General features: G+C 42.2%; 1 protein-coding gene across 2 annotated transcripts in view; it reads right to left on the bottom strand.

The window, feature by feature from the left end:
* The window catches only part of TSPAN5 (tetraspanin 5), a 144,403-nt gene that overhangs the window by 30,437 nt on the left and 97,777 nt on the right, over positions 1 to 16,189 (bottom strand). For both annotated transcript variants that reach the window (XM_083179062.1, XM_083179061.1), the window contains 2 exons: positions 13,640 to 13,786; positions 6,935 to 7,105 (listed from right to left, as the gene is read on the bottom strand). In XM_083179062.1, the coding sequence (XP_083035188.1) occupies positions 6,935 to 7,105; positions 13,640 to 13,786 (318 nt within the window). The remainder of the gene's footprint in view (positions 1 to 6,934; positions 7,106 to 13,639; positions 13,787 to 16,189) is intronic.

Raw genomic sequence — 16,189 nt, 5'->3', positions numbered from 1 at the left:
GGCATGTTCTGTACCAGGTCTTTTTATGGGAAATGGAAATATACTTTATGCTGGGAAAAATTAGGGAACGGCACAACAGATGGAAATCCCGTTTCCTGATACATAATCAGCTTAAACTTGGAACATTATCTGGTACTCTTTACCTAGAACGGCGCCCATCGCGGTGATCGTGACATCGCGGGCAGTACATAAACGGCCGCGACGCGATGCCCGCGATCACCGCGATTTTCCCATAGGGAACAATGTTAAAAAGCCAGATTGACCGCGATTTTGCATTCAATGCCTCAATGCCCGCGATTTTCACATAGGAATCAATGTTAAATGGGCTACAGAGCCCAAATAGGCAGAATTAACCCTTAAATGTCCCCCCAATTTTTGTACGCCACCCCACGATCCACGCGAACCCGAAGCGTGGCGAGCCCGCGAGGGGCGGCGGTACGCGTCCTCCGACCTTTTCATGCCCTACTATCCACGTCGGCGTGGAGTTGAGAATAGAATAGTGTGGCGAGCGCAGCGAGCCACCGAGCCCGAAGCGTGGCGAGCGCAGCGAGCCCCGCGAGGGGACGCAGATACCTTCACAGGTAAACGCGTCCCCTCGCGGGCTTCACAGGTGTCCGCTTTTCGCCACGGATACCTGTGAAGCCCGCGAGGGGACGCGTATAACTGTGAAGGTATCCGCGTCCGCTCGCCACGCTTCGGGCTCGGTGGCTCGCTGCGCTCGCCACACTATTCTATTCTCAACTCCACGCCGACGTGGATAGTAGGGCATGAAAAGGTCGGAGGACGCGTACCGCCGCCCCTCGCGGGCTCGCTGCGCTCGCCACGCTTCGGGTTGGCGTGGATCGTGGGGTGGCGTACAAAAATTGGGGTGACATTTAAGGGTTAATTGTGACTATTTGGGCTCTGTAGCCCATTTAACATTGATTCCTATGTGAAAATCGCGGGCATTGAGGCATTTTAAAGTAAAATCGCGGTCAATCAGGCTTTTTAACATTGTTCCCTATGGGAAAATCGCGGTGATCGCGGGTACACGATTTTTATGTACCCGCGATTTACCCGCGATGACCGCGATTTTTTACCCCCGACGCCCGCGATTCTAATCGCGGGCGCCGTTCTAGGTAAAGAGTACCCATTATCTAACAGAATGATTGATGACTGCAAGTACTGTAACTACTGTATCTGAAAACTTTGAGGAAACAGAAGGAGGACATCACTTTATCTCACATTACATAGCGTTTCTGCCCATACACAAGCACAAGAAAAACGCTGCAGTTTGGAGATATGTTCTTTAACTCCGGAGTCAAAAAAAATAAATAAATGGCACAGAAGGAAAGTTTGGTTCAACAGTTAATTTTTCCCCAGCAGATGTGACATCACAGGTCATGTGATGTGACATCACAGGTCATGTGATGTGAGCAGTGCACCACAGGTCATCTCTTTCTGCTCCGTAAGCACATGGTAATGACGCAAGAAAAAGACCTTCAGTTTATATCATTAAAACAATGAGATAGCAAATACATTAATAAATACAAGGGGTCAGTGCAGAGTTTTACACAAGTGTGATGTAACTGCACATTGCGTGCACAAAACCAAGGGCCTAATACAGCATGGATCACTAATGAGGAAATGTCAAAATCGAATGACGGCGCATGTATCCCGTACATAAGAGGGGAAATAGCAACTGAAAATGTGTATGGATCATAATCGCAATGTGGCCGGAGTTTGACTGACAGGAATTGGCGTTTAGGGGTGAGAACATGAAGTTTCTGGGTGTGGCTGAAAAACCGCAGGTGTGCCCAAGCATTTTTGAGTAGGGTCTGTGACATCAACGCTGATCACTTTCACCCTGTCTCAGTCACAGGTTAGTAGAAGCCTCAGACCTATTGCTTAAGTATTTAAATAGTATTCATAATTCGCTCTCAATTTTGCAAGGGGAGTTTTTCTTTCTGTCTGGGTGGTGGCTTTATCCTTGTAGTCCTCTGCAAATTCTCTGAGTAGCAATCCATGCTGAATTAGGCCCTACATTTTACCCAGATGCACAATTGTACATACAGTACCTCCACAGCCAGACCACCCTATCTGTATACTGACTGTTCTGTATATGCATGAACATCCCTGCATTTTACTCTCCTGAGTGCATCTCCAAAGGTCTATTGGCACCTACAGGCATGTTATTTAGCTGTAGATGGATTGGTGCTGATTTATTTAGCCTGGTGAAATTATAAAGTATTCATTGATAACAGCTCGTGTCTGCCAAGTTACAGGCTGGATTTGAAAAATGACAGATAGGAGCCAATTGGCTGCTGCGTTATCACCGGCCACTTTATCACTTTACCAAGCTTAAAAAAAATCGTCCCCATTATAATATACTCCAATGCTTATTTCACCATTGTTAGGTTATTGGGCTGTGCCAAGGAAGAACTTGTAGAGGGAATGTAAATTATTAATTTAGCATCTTAACTCAGTTTCTCAAACTCTGCCATTACAAACCAGGTTTAACCCTTTGAGTGCCAAGTGAATTTGTCAAAACTGGTGTGACAATTGCCAATCCAACATTTTTATTCATCATAATGACCTGTAATGTTTACCGGTACTTGTGTAGAATCACGGCTCCCACGATGGGCATCGTATACGGAAAAATCGCATCGCATGCGATCTGATGCGATGCGATGTCATTTTTCACTGAAATTATGGGCATGAGTTGAAATCATGTAAAATGCACCCCAAATGTCATTTTTCACACTGTACCACGCCCACTATCAATGCCAACCGGAAGCGTGGCGAGCGCAGCGAGCCCGCGAGGGGCGGCGGTACGCGTCCTACGACCTTTTCATACCCCCACTATCCACGTCGGCGTGGAGTTGAGAATAGAAAGTGTGGCGAGCGCAGCGAGCCCCATGAGGGGACGCAGATACCTGTGAAGCCCGCGAGGGGACACAGATACCTGTGAAGGTATCTGCGTCCCCTCGCCACGCTTCAGGCTCGGTGGCTCGGTGCGCTCGCCACACTTTCTATTCTCAACTCCACGCCGACGTGGATGGTTGGGGTATGAAAAGGTCGTAGGACACGTACCGCCGCCCCTCGCGGGCTCGCTGCGCTTGCCACGCTTCGGGTTGTCGTTGATAGTGGGGGTGGTACAGTGTGAAAAATGACATTTGGGGTGCATTTTACATGATTTCAACTCATGCCCATAATTCTGTGAAAAATGACATTGCATGCGATTTTTAACAAAAATGCATAAAAACAAGGTAAAATTGCATCGCATGCCATCGCATGCCACTACATATGGCATGCGATGGGAGCCGTGATTGTACACAAGTACCTGTTTACCTTATATAGGAAATATAATTTTTTTTCCCAAATTTTTATTTGCATGTATATAACAAATGTGAGCGACGCTGGCATTTTTAGCGGATATTTTGCATTTCTCTTACAGAGCTGTTGGCACTCATATTTTGCGCATCTTTCACAGAGATGTAGACATTTTTGCATATTTCTCACAGAGATGTTGGCACTCAAATGGTTAAGAATTGCTTGAGGGGTGCTGGACGGGGTCCCGACAGTCATTTACCCGATGTCGGGATCCTGATTGTTAAAATACCGACGCACGGGTTCACGATGGCCACCGGCTAGTCTCCCTCGTGGGGGTCCACAATCCCCAAAAAGGGAGAATAAAATAGGTGGCGAGCGCAGCGAGCCCGCAAGGGGCTTTGTTGCGCTCGCCATGCTGTCTGACTGCTGACCAGTCGGGATCCCGATGTCAGGCTAATGACTGTCGGAACCCTGTACCACATATCCTTAAAACCTGGACTACAATGGAGATGTTTGAGAAAATTTGTCATTGCTTCATGTCCAAAAGATTTTTTTATGAATCACACATAAGAATGTTATTTATTTATTTATTTATGTCTTTTATAATAAATATTAGAGACTGATAATGGGTTAGGAGCAAAAAGGAGCAATTTGCACCTCAGCAAAAAACACTTTTACTGCGGAAGGGGTAGATTCAAAATGCATGGAGATTTAAAGCTGGGAAGCCTGGCTAACTGGGCTTTGTTTTTGCACTTCAATTATACACATTTGTAAATGTGCAGCTTGAGGATCCAGGGGTTTCATACAGCTCACCAGAAGGAGAGTATGGAGGTACCGGGTAGTGGTGCAGGATGTAGGAACAATGGTTAAATCAGCAGGTACAGTCAGGTCTCACTGAAGTGAAATGGTAGATTACTGTATTCCATTTTGGCAATCTTGCACAGTCCCAAGACGGCTCAGAAGTACAGAGAATGAAGCTTCCACGGAGCAGTAATATGGGGTCTGCTCTCCATTATCAGCAGTAAAAGTACCACAGGATGCTAAGACGGGCTGAACCAAATTGAATTTCAATGCACTAGAGACAAGTAGGTATGAGGAAAAAAGTGAATTGATAGGTTACAACTAACCAAGCCCACTAAATAGCTGTCTGTACTTTGGGGTCGCACATATGGTGCGCAGTGAATAGCATCCGGAGCTCCTGCAGCTATTCTAATCAGCGTGCCACTGACTCCGTCAAGTGTTTCTGCTCGCACCGCTCCTACGTGTCCGCCGACTAACCGTATAGCCACACCAGGAGCCGCCGATGATCGTCAGCTCAGCATGTGCCACCCATTTGGGCTGTCGGTCCCGATGGATCAGGCAGTTTGTGTGGAGAACATGTTGACCATTCCATCTGTAGATATATCTGCAGATATATCTACCAGTGTGTACCCAGTTTAAGAGTTCCTCTGCAAGTGAGAATTTTTTCATCTTTGTTTGTTTGCATTCAACATTTAAAACATAACTTTTTTTCTTGTTGTACACCAGGCATGTCCAAACTATGGCCCTCCAGCTGTTGTGAAACTTATGCTGTGTACACACGGTCCGATTTCCTTTCCGATGTTGACGAGTCAACATCGGATCGGCATAGGATTGGAATTGAATGCAGATCGGAAGGGTTTAAACCCTGGCGATACCGATCCGATCTCGACGCGCGTTCACGTATCGGAAGACAGAAAGTCTTGGCTGCCTTGTCTATATAGTGCAGATCTGCACTATATAGTCAAGATAGGATGCAAATCAGATGTGCCTTAAGATCCTATCCACGATCTTATCTGATCGGATCGTGGATAGGATCTTAAGGCACATCTACCGTGTGTACACACCATAAGAGTCCCATCATGCCTTGCCACAGTGTTGCAGGCAAGACAATTTTGACTATATTGTTTATAGTCTTGTGTTAGTATAATCAAAATAAGCAAATATAGTCAAGATTGAACGGTTCTGGGATCCATGGAGTTCAAGGAAAATCGCTTAGTCAAAATCGTACATAGCCCAAATCTCATGGTGTGTATGCATTTTAGGTTGACCAGTCATCTGTCATAAATAATACATTTACCAGCTGCAGGAAAGGATACAAGCTATGTAAAATATTTCAATCTTATCAAAAGCAGTGCATTTTGCAATACTGAAACAAGGATCTCTCTCACATTCCTAAAGAGCTCTGCACCAAGCTCCGAAGTCATAAATCATGCATGTATGTTATCTGCATCCTGCAATGTCATATTATATGTTAAGCCATAGTATGCACCAGGAAAACAATTATGTTTTATGGCATAATTGTGTGTGGCTACTTTCTGTCGTTACACATTGTAAATACATATTGGGGAAAATCCTATAATTTATCATGACAATAATAAATTACTTCTAACCCGAATGCATCACAGCAAATACAAATCAAAGTTTATAAATGGCCTCAGCATAAGACCATGAACCATTATAGCAAAAGTAATAATTTAATAAACAGGAATATTTTTATACTATTCTAATCTTATTAAAAAAAATAAAAAATTTGTAGACATGATACAGAATTATTTTATGGCACCAATTGGCAATATTAAACAAATATACACTTGATGTTCCTGAAAATGGCTAAAAATAACTTAAAAATATCAAGTGAAATGTTAAATGTGTGGTGAGGTTACTAGTGAGGACAGTACAGGTCGGGTATCCAGTATCCGGGCATCCCGTATCCGAATTATTCCAAAAACCGTGGTTTTTTGGAATAATTCAAATTTTTTTTTTTTTTTTTTTCCCTAACCCTCTTTTAATACTTACCAAGTCCTCCGGCGTACACGGCAGGCCTTCAGCATCCTCTCCGGCGTCTCCAGCGGTCCCAGGAGTGCTTTGCGCGAGTGCGCGCGCGCCGGTGACGTCACCGGCGCGTCTGGGAACTTGCGCAAAGCACTCCTGGGACCGCTGGAGACGCCGGAGACGGTGCTGGTGGCCTGCCGTGGACGCCGAGGGACCATCGGGGACCCACCAGGGGCAGGTAAGTATGGAAAAAAAAAAATATTCCAAAAACCGGAATTTTCCCTTATCCGGAATGCTCGTGGTCCCGAGCATTTCGGATAAGGGATACTCAACCTGTACTACATTTAGATAAAATTAGAGTAAGTGTATGTATAGATAGAAGTTTTATAATATCATATTTGGACAGAATGTATTCGATCTTTTGGTGCCATCAAGATACAACAAAATTACATTGCTACATAAGTTGAAAGAGGAGGAGCAATAAAGGATCGTAGGCCAGATGTACTAAGCTTCAAAAGTTATAAAATAAAGAGTGATAAACAGCCAGCCAATCAGCTCCTACCTGCCATGTCACAGACTGTGTTTAAAGAACATCAGGCAGGAGCTGATTGGCTGGTTGTTTATCACTCTCCATTTTATCACTTTTCAAGCTTAGTGCATCTGGCCCCATGGGAGGGATAAGAAAATTTACCTCCCACCCTATACAGTTTTATAAAATTCTACCCAACTCACCAGTTTCTTAAAACTTCCATGGAAATAGCACTGGTATACTGTATCTACCCTATTGAAATGTGCACTAAAACCAACTGCATTTGTGCATTATACATACGTATTCTTGTGTGAAGTCAATGAGGTTCTGCAGGTCAATGTCGTCTCTATAGGCTTTGATGTTGCTATTGATAAAGAAATACAGCTGATCCTTAATCCAGTCTTTAAATACAAATGCTAGGACACCGGCGGTGAGTTCCAAGAAGAAAATTATTCCCAGGAACACAGAAAACTGTAAACCAAATAAGAATTAAACATACTCCATGCATATGTACTTTGTGTGTCTTATTACACAACATAACGAATATATTAATCGCATGTTCAACTGTATTAAATGGTGATTAATAGGCTAAACTTGTAGATCATTTAAATGCAACAGCCACTGTATCATAAAGAAGTATAGCATAGAAACATTTTTTTATAAACATGGTAGAACTGTGGTTGGCATTGCGGACTCATGCCAAGTCCATAGGTTTATATACAAACAGAGAGTTTACATGTGTCTCCATAGGTTTCATATCGTAAACAGCAAATTTTTGGACCACAGTGTAAAAACATACTAGCTGACATAAACAGACCATAGTATTTGTACAGTGTTACATAATATGGCGGTGCTATATAAATAATTGATCATTTAAATAGAATTCAAATATTTTAGGTTATTTGTGCCTGAAAAATCTTTGTGCTTAATGTGACTGCAGTAAATGAGAGTCCATGAGAGCAACAAAAGTAGGTACATATGTGCACTGGGACTGGTTCAGACCTGATCGCGCATCTTCTAATTTGCAGATGACTACGAGAAGAGAGCCGCCACCCAGTATCAGCAATTGGCAAATATATAAAATGCTTTACAGAAAAACCAATGGGCCTGATTTGGAGTTGACTACTGATGTGCACATTTGAAATCTGTCCGGGTACCGAATGACTGCGCACGCTCGCATAGCAACAGAAATTGCAAAAATAACTCATTACAATCCCCTCGCAATTTGACAGGAAGTCACCTTTTGGGAGTGGTAACCTCACATTTTCTGTGTCAGAAATAACGCAAGCATGCCCAGGCATTTTGAAGGAGGGTGTGTAAAGTCAGCACTGGCCTCGATCAGCTTGTCTCAGTCACAGAGTTCTGGAATGGTCACAGTTAATAACATTTGCACAGACTGGGAAAAACATTTATTGGTGAGGGAATATGAATAGGAATGGAGGAGTATGAATGTGCAACAGGAAACCGGACTGTAACATTTTCACATTCACTCGCACATTTACCAGGGCGGGTTTTCACTCTGGGCGGCGGCTTACCACTCACAGTTATGCAAATTTGCAGATGAGCGATGAGGTGTAAATCAAACCCAATGTACAATAGTTGTCTCTCTTCACAGAATAGGGACCTTTTTTTTTATAATCTTTTTTTATTGAGGCATAAAAGGGTACACATCTTATACAACAAAGAACAGTCGTTGTTATACATGGGTCATCCATTACTAAAGTTAAAATGTGCATCAATTTCAAGTCCAAAGTTCAAAATTGCAATAAAAAATATCGGTGCTTTAATGGTGTTGAAATTAATATCATTGATATTTAGTCTTATAAATAGATTATGTATATTCTGTATAATCTGTTGTGTCTTAAATTTTGTACAGTGACTACATCTACAAATTGTAATATAGTTATGCATACAGTATATTATGTACAGAAGATCATTATACAAAATATGTCTTTGAATATGCATATAAACAATAAAGTTGGCAACTGTAAACTAAAGAACATCTTACTTGGTTTTCTTTTTATTTTATTATATAGGGATATTGTAAGTGTCAAATATTATGTAAAGTGTAAATTGGGAAAGGAAGGTTAGGGTATAGATGTTTAAGTAGGGAGGATATAGACAAAGTGAGATAGTGGGGGGGATGGTGGTAAATAATAAGAAGTGGTGGGTTTATCGATTTGTAATTAAGACTAGTAGTATATGTATGTAAGAAAGAGAAGGATAAAAAGAGTTGAGGAAAAAAGGAAAGGAAGGAGAAGAAGAGTAAGAAGAGCACGAGTCTGGACTGCCCATCCGCAGTTCTCAGGTAAGAGAACATGGCAGAAGTATAGTAGTGCCTCTATATGCGATTAAAGCATATATTGATCTGTCTCATCATTTCGGGTGAGTGAGTGTTAATATAGTTATTTCAAAGGCGTAAGAATTTGGTTATGTGGGAACCTTTTTGTATAGAAGCTTCTATCCACGAAATAGAGGAAAAGGGTTTTCTTTAAACATATTTAAAGATGGTGGTAGGTGTGAGGCCCTTTGTTGTAATATGCATTTACGTGCACCATTAGATACAATAGTTATGAGATGTTTATTGTCAGATGAGAACTCCATTATGCCACAATTGGGACCTTTTAATGCAGAAAGAAAATGACCATACATAATAATGACCATCCAATTCGGATAATCTCCAGACCAAAATCATTAACGTGCCTGATAATGCAAAGGCTATAAACTGCAGCGTGTGGCCGGCTTAAGATTCTGAAAGTAATTTTTCCTTTACATAGGAACCTTTCACAGTAACATCTTATTCGAGAAGCCATTTATTCTACAAGCTATGAGGAAATTACTAGACCCCTTGAAAGCTATTCTCCCGCTGTTCAGTCAGTGTTCAGTCACTATAGTGCAAAAAAAGCAACATTGTATTAAATTGTACTCTTGCCATTCCATAGTTCTGTAAGTAACCATATATTACTTTCCCAGAGATGAGTTGCAGACAGACTTTTGTTTCTTGTAGAATAGAACCAAATGTCTCACGATTTGCCGTGAGCCTGAAAGTAGCCTGCAATCATTCCGGTCATACATCTGCCACAAGCCTCATTTATTCCTGCTACCCAAGATCAGCCACTAGCCTGCATTTATTCCTGCCACTCAGGTCTCCCACAAGCATGTATTTAGGGGTTATTCAGAACTGATTGCATGGCTGCAAATTCACAGGCCAGGCAATAATGGAACGATGGTACATACATGCAGCTAACAGTATACATGTGCGATGCCATCCTGCGATGAAATCCTGCTCATTTTATTTTTTATTGCTGGCCGTACACAAGTTGGTTGAAATAAAGCCAGCGTATGGTGTTGGTAACCGGACGTTTTCTTGAAGTGCCGGGGAAAATGCAGGTGTGGACAGGATTTTAATAAGAAGTCATGTGACGTCAGCTCTGGCCCCAATCAGCCTGCTTTTATCGCACCCGCTTCTTAGTAGGTACTTGAAAAATCATTAGATGGTGAGCAGCTTGCAAATGGATTTGCTGCTAATCACCAATCAGTGTAATTTTCATAAGTCATTTGCAAGCCATGCACATCAATTCGGCTTGCACAGGACAACATTTTACTCTGACTGGGCAGCATATTCTGATCATAGTGCTTGGCAAATTAGCAGCCCAGTGATCAAGTCTGAATAACCACTTTAATTTGGCCACAAGGAAAGCATTGGTTCCTGTCAGGCATGATCTGCCACAAGCCAACACTGAATCCTGCCACAAGGCATCATTGGATCCTACCACAAGCCTGTATTTATTCCTGCCTCACCAGTTCTACTAGCAGCCTGTATTTATTCCGGTCACAAAAGGCCTACCAAGTCTTTCTTCATATCTGATAAATACAGGCTAGTGGCAGATCGTGTGTGGCAGGATTAAATGAAGCTTGTGGCAGATCTTCCACAAGCTTCATTTAATCCTGCCACACACAATCTGCCACTAGCCTGTATTTATTCATGCCACTCAGATATACCACAATCTTGCAGTTAATCCTGCCACAAGGCAAGCATTGGTTCATGTCAGGCAAGATTTGCCACAAGCCTGCAGTTACTCCTGACAAAAGGCATGCATTGGTTCCTGTCAGGGAAGATCTGCCACAAGCCTGTATTTAATGCTGCCACACAAGGACTACCATAAGCATGTATTTATTTCTGCCATGCCAGGTCTACCACAATCCTGTATTTATTTCTTCCACACAAGATCTACCACAAGCCAGTATTTATTCCTGCCACACAAAAAGTACCCAAAGCCTGTATTTATTCCTGCCACACAAGATCTACCACAAGACTATATTAATTCAGGCCACAGAAGAACTATCACAAGCCTGTATATATTCCTGCCACGCAAGGTTTACACACAAGCCAATATTTATTCCTGCCACACAAGATCTACCACAAGCCTGTATTTATGGCTGCCAAGAAAGCATTACCATTCTTGCCATGCCTACCACCTTAAAAAAGCTGACAGAGTGCAGTGAAACGTGTTGGTGGCATAGTAAGCAGACCCATAAGTGAAGTTCTACTGGCACAAAAGACTGTTCCTCTACAAGGCTGCAAGAACACCATAAGTCCGGATTCCATTTTCCTTTTTCACAGCTAACCATCACCAATTCTCCACCCTGGGAAGCCCCACAAGCGGCCCTTTACCATCATTGAACAACCGCATTCTAGTGAGGACATAGGACCCAAGCCACAAAATCCCAACACAAAATTGGTGAGACGTTTAAAAGCTGTTGTTTCCAACCATCCAGCCAAAACATAGAGGACTAAACGTTGACCAGAAACCTCCCCTTGGGCTCACACAAAGCTGCTCTAATAGAATTAATTTGTTTTATTGTTTTAATTTTTATCTGTACTTTTAATAAATTTGTTACATTATTGCAGGCAATCCCATCCCATTATTGTAAGTGTTTAAATGTGTTAGCGCTGCTTCATGTATATTTTATATATTTTGTGACTTTGCTAATAACTCTACAGGTTTACTATAAACCTCACCAAAGCAGCTGCTTAGTAATGGAAGCAACTCATATCAGCGCCTAGTTCCCACTTCTTCTTTGCTACCACAAGCCTGTATATATTCCTACCACACAAGATCTACCACAAGCCTGTATATATTCCTACCACACAATATCTACCACAAGCCTGTATATATTCCTACCACTCAAGATCTACCACATGCCTGTATATATTCCTACCACAAGCCTGTATATATTCCTACCACACAAGATCTACCACAAGCCTGTATATATTCCTACCACACAAGATCTACCACAAGCCTGTATATATTCCTACCACACAAGATCTACCACATGCCTGTATATATTCCTACCACACAAGATCTACCACAAGCCTGTATATATTCCTTCCACACAAGATCTACCACATGCCTGTATATATTCCTACCACACAAGATCTACCACAAGCCTGTATATATTCCTACCACACAAGATCTACCACAAGCCTGTATATATTCCTACCACACAAGATCTACCACAAGCCTATATATATTCCTACCACACAAGATCTACCACAAGCCTGTATATATTCCTGCCATGCCAGGTCTACCACAAGCCTGTATAAATTCCTGCCATGCCAGGTCTACCACAAGCCTGTATATATTCCTACCACACAAGATCTACCACATGCCTGTATATATTCCTACCACACAAGATCTACCACAAGCCTGTATATATTCCTACCACACAAGATCTACCACAAGCCTGTATAGATTCCTACCACACAAGATCTACCACAAGCCTGTATTTATTTCTGCCATGCCAGGTCTACCACAAGCCTGTATATATTCCTACCACACAAGATCTACCACAAGCCTGTATATATTCCTACCACACAAGATCTACCACAAGCCTGTATTTATTTCTGCCATGCCAGGTCTACCACAAGCCTGTATTTATTCCTGCCACACAAGATCTACCTGCCACATAATATAACAGTTTGGACTGTGGAAATAACTGGTGGTCCTTGATTTGTTGTTATCTCAGATAAAAACACATAGTACCCACTAGTATTATTTGCACTTTTACCCAAAAGTAGTTTGTGCAAGGTAAATCTCCCACATATACGGTAATATAACCATTCCCATCTGATGCCATAAGTTACCAATAACATACTGTATAGTGTATATTATTTATTTATTTATGTCTCGGTCCTTTTTTGATGGCATACAGAACTTTATTTGACAGTACATAACATTAGTATCTTACATTCAAACGAATTAGAAGAATATTTGAGCTTTATAGAGATCCGTGGAAGAGTCTAATGGAGACTTAACAGTCTTTTTATTCTTACTTTAAGTCCCACTCCAAATATATACAAATGGAATATCCAAATGTAATCAAACTCATCTGAGGTACTGTATTGTAGATATGAGAAGGTTTGACCCTGCTTGTCTTAGCCCTCCTCCCATTTTGTTGTGGCCAGCTTTACATGGTGTCTTGTTCTCACAGTAGTAATTTACAGTAGGAAAGAGTGGCGGTGGCAATAGTGGTGGAATAGATGGTCAAATCTCCTTCACATTAAGGGCTTTGCCGATGGACCTTTCCAGGGATCATTGTCACTACCTGGGCACGTGGATCCTCATTTGATGCATGATATTGAGGACACTACCCAAGTGAATTTGTAGAGGTCATTGGTTAGTTGCATGGTTTGTCAGTTTTCCCTGATTGTTGCCAATAAAAATGATGATCATACCCATGACTCCTGTTCTTATAGTTTAGCATTAACTTAAAAGTTATTTCATAACCACTAAAGGTGTTTATCTGCCTTGATCTTCATGGATCTCTGGCTGTTGACAGATCTACTTGGAGAACTTGAGCGATATATGTTAGAGGGGAAGATTGTACAAAGTTTGGAGAGAGATAAAGTGGAAGCTGTGCTTGATAAAATTGAGCAAATATTAAAGAAGAAGGGTATCATAATTATGAAATAGTGTAACTACTGACAAATGTGATACTTACAAATTTCAGGAGGAAGGTGTTTTCTCGAAGAGCTCCAATGCATCCAGCAAAGCCAAGGATGAACATCACCCCTCCCACGACCAGGAACAGCCACACAGGATCAAAACCCCCAAGGTCAGTTATGGAGGAGATGTTGGACAGCACACCCTGAAGAGAAAGAGAAGACATACTGTAAGGCACATGTATGAAAGATACCTGCATTATAAATACCACTGTCCTCACTTTCCAGAAACAGTCCTTGAGTTCAAAGTAGAGTAACACCCAAAGCATAATTACTCTAATAGCCATCCAGTCTCAACACAAGTAAACACATAAGGGATTCATGCCAAGTGAACGCTCAAGAGCCTCATTCTGGTGTTACTCAAAATGACACCAGCCCTGTCAGGGGCGGGCTGGTGCCATGTGCCCCCCCGGGCCGCTCAATCGTATTGTGTGCCACCTGCTTGCTCTGAGGCTGCTGCTGCAGCCACAGCTGACCTGTCTGGTTTCTGGTCTCTAGAAACATGGCCGCTGGCCTCCTGCACTGAGGACATGCCTAGTGCAGGAGGCTGATACAGAGCGTGCACGGCCCTGGTCACTTGTATTACAGTGCAGGAGCAGAGTACCAGGCTGCCAGCCCAGCGGTAAGGACTTGGCCCTTTATTGCATACTGAGGCAGCCGCAGCCCCCCCCCCCACACACACACCCGGAGTAGTGACTGAATGAAGTCACTCACCACCCGGGGAAGGTGGTGTCAGACTAGTGAGACTGCGGAGGGCAGGGAGGGGGGTGTTTATATATACATATGGAGCAGTACTAATGTATTAATGGGGGTAGTTGGTGTTTGCAATTGTGTATTGTTGAGGAGGGGGATGGTGGTGTTATATATATATATATGTATGGATTTGAATGAGGTGTGTCAATGTATATATGATTGGATTGATATAAGAGAGCCAGTGTATGTATGTATGTATGTATGTATGAAAGCAGCAGTGTGTGTTTGTATGTATGTATGTATATATGTATGTACCGTATGTATAAGAGCAGCAGTGTGTGTGTGTGTGTGTGTGTGTGTGTGTGTGTGTGTGTGTGTGTGTGTGTGTGTGAGAGAGAGAATAGCAGTGTATGTATGTACAGTATGTATGCCAGAGTATGTACAGTATGTATGAAATTGCCAGAGTATGTATATATGTATGTATGTATGTATGTATGTATGTATGTATGAGAGTGCCAGAGTATGTATGTATGTATGTATGTATGAGAGTGCCGGAGTATGTATGTATGTATGTATGTATGTATGTATGTATGAGAATGCCGGAGTATGTATGTATGTATGAGAATGCCGGAGTATGTATGTATGAGAGTCGCAGAGTATGTATGTATGAATGAGAGTGGCAGAGTATGTATGTATGTATGAATGAGAGTGGCAGAGTATGTATGTATGTATGTATGAGAGTGCCAGAGTATGTATGCATGAGAGTGCCAGAGTATGTATGCATGAGAGTGCCAGAGTATGTATGTATGTATGTATGTATGTATGTATGTATGTATGTATGAATGAGAGGGCCGTGTATGTATGTATGTATGTATGAATGAGAGTGCCATAGTATGTATGTATGTATGAGAGTGCCAGAGTATGTATGTATGTATGTAAATATGTATGTATGTATGAGAGTGCCAGAGTATGTATGTATGTATGTATGTATGTATGAGAGGGCTGTGTATGTATGTATGTATGTATGTATGAATGAGAGTGCCATAGTATGTATGTATGTATGAGAGTGCCAGAGTATGTATGTATGTATGTATGTATGTATGTATGTATGTATGTAAATATGTATGTATGTATGAGAGTGCCAGAGTATGTATGTATGAATGAGAGTGACCCTAAAAAAAAAACATGCGTCAACCATTGCCATGACGACCTTTTGAACTGGATGACCATTTGTACCTGTTCGTCATATGGTGTCATTCTACTGACTGCCAACCAATACATTGTTGATCTATCATCCAGATACCTCATGGTATGTGTAGCTCTGGTCCCGAATGTGTACATCCATTTTCCACCAGGCCCCATATTGGCCGCTCTGCGTGCAGGTTGTGTCCTCCCACTAACCGTCAAAGCCGGATAAACTGCTGTGCTGGCACTGGGATCAGGTATCTGCACTAATAAACCAGGGTAGCTTGTAATGCACAATCTGCAGTTGAAGAACGGCAGCATGTGTTGCTATCTCAATGCATACACTTTAGTTGCATCAGGAGATTCTGCCATGCTAATAACGGTTTTATAGCAAATATCCTTAATTTCATGCTATTTATTAATGAATTATCCAATATAAAACCAAAGCTACAGTACAAGTTACTAATAATTATGTATGACCAAAAAAGTACTCCTAGAGGCTATGGGGATATGCAATCCAGGATCACGGCTGTCGATCCCTCCCGACAGCCGTGATCCTGGCCCGTTTGCGGTTTGCCCGACAGCAAATCGGCAGGCGGGATACAATATCCCAACTGCCAATCACCGAAAAGAGGGCATGGACGCAAAAGCGGCAGTGGATTGCCGATCTG

Source organism: Crinia signifera, chromosome 1, assembly GCF_055691185.1.
Source record: "Crinia signifera chromosome 1, ASM5569118v1, whole genome shotgun sequence".
Classification (NCBI taxonomy): Eukaryota; Metazoa; Chordata; class Amphibia; order Anura; family Myobatrachidae; genus Crinia; species Crinia signifera.
The sequence above is the reverse complement of the archived record's forward strand: the minus strand, read 5'-3'. Positions and strand labels throughout refer to the sequence as shown.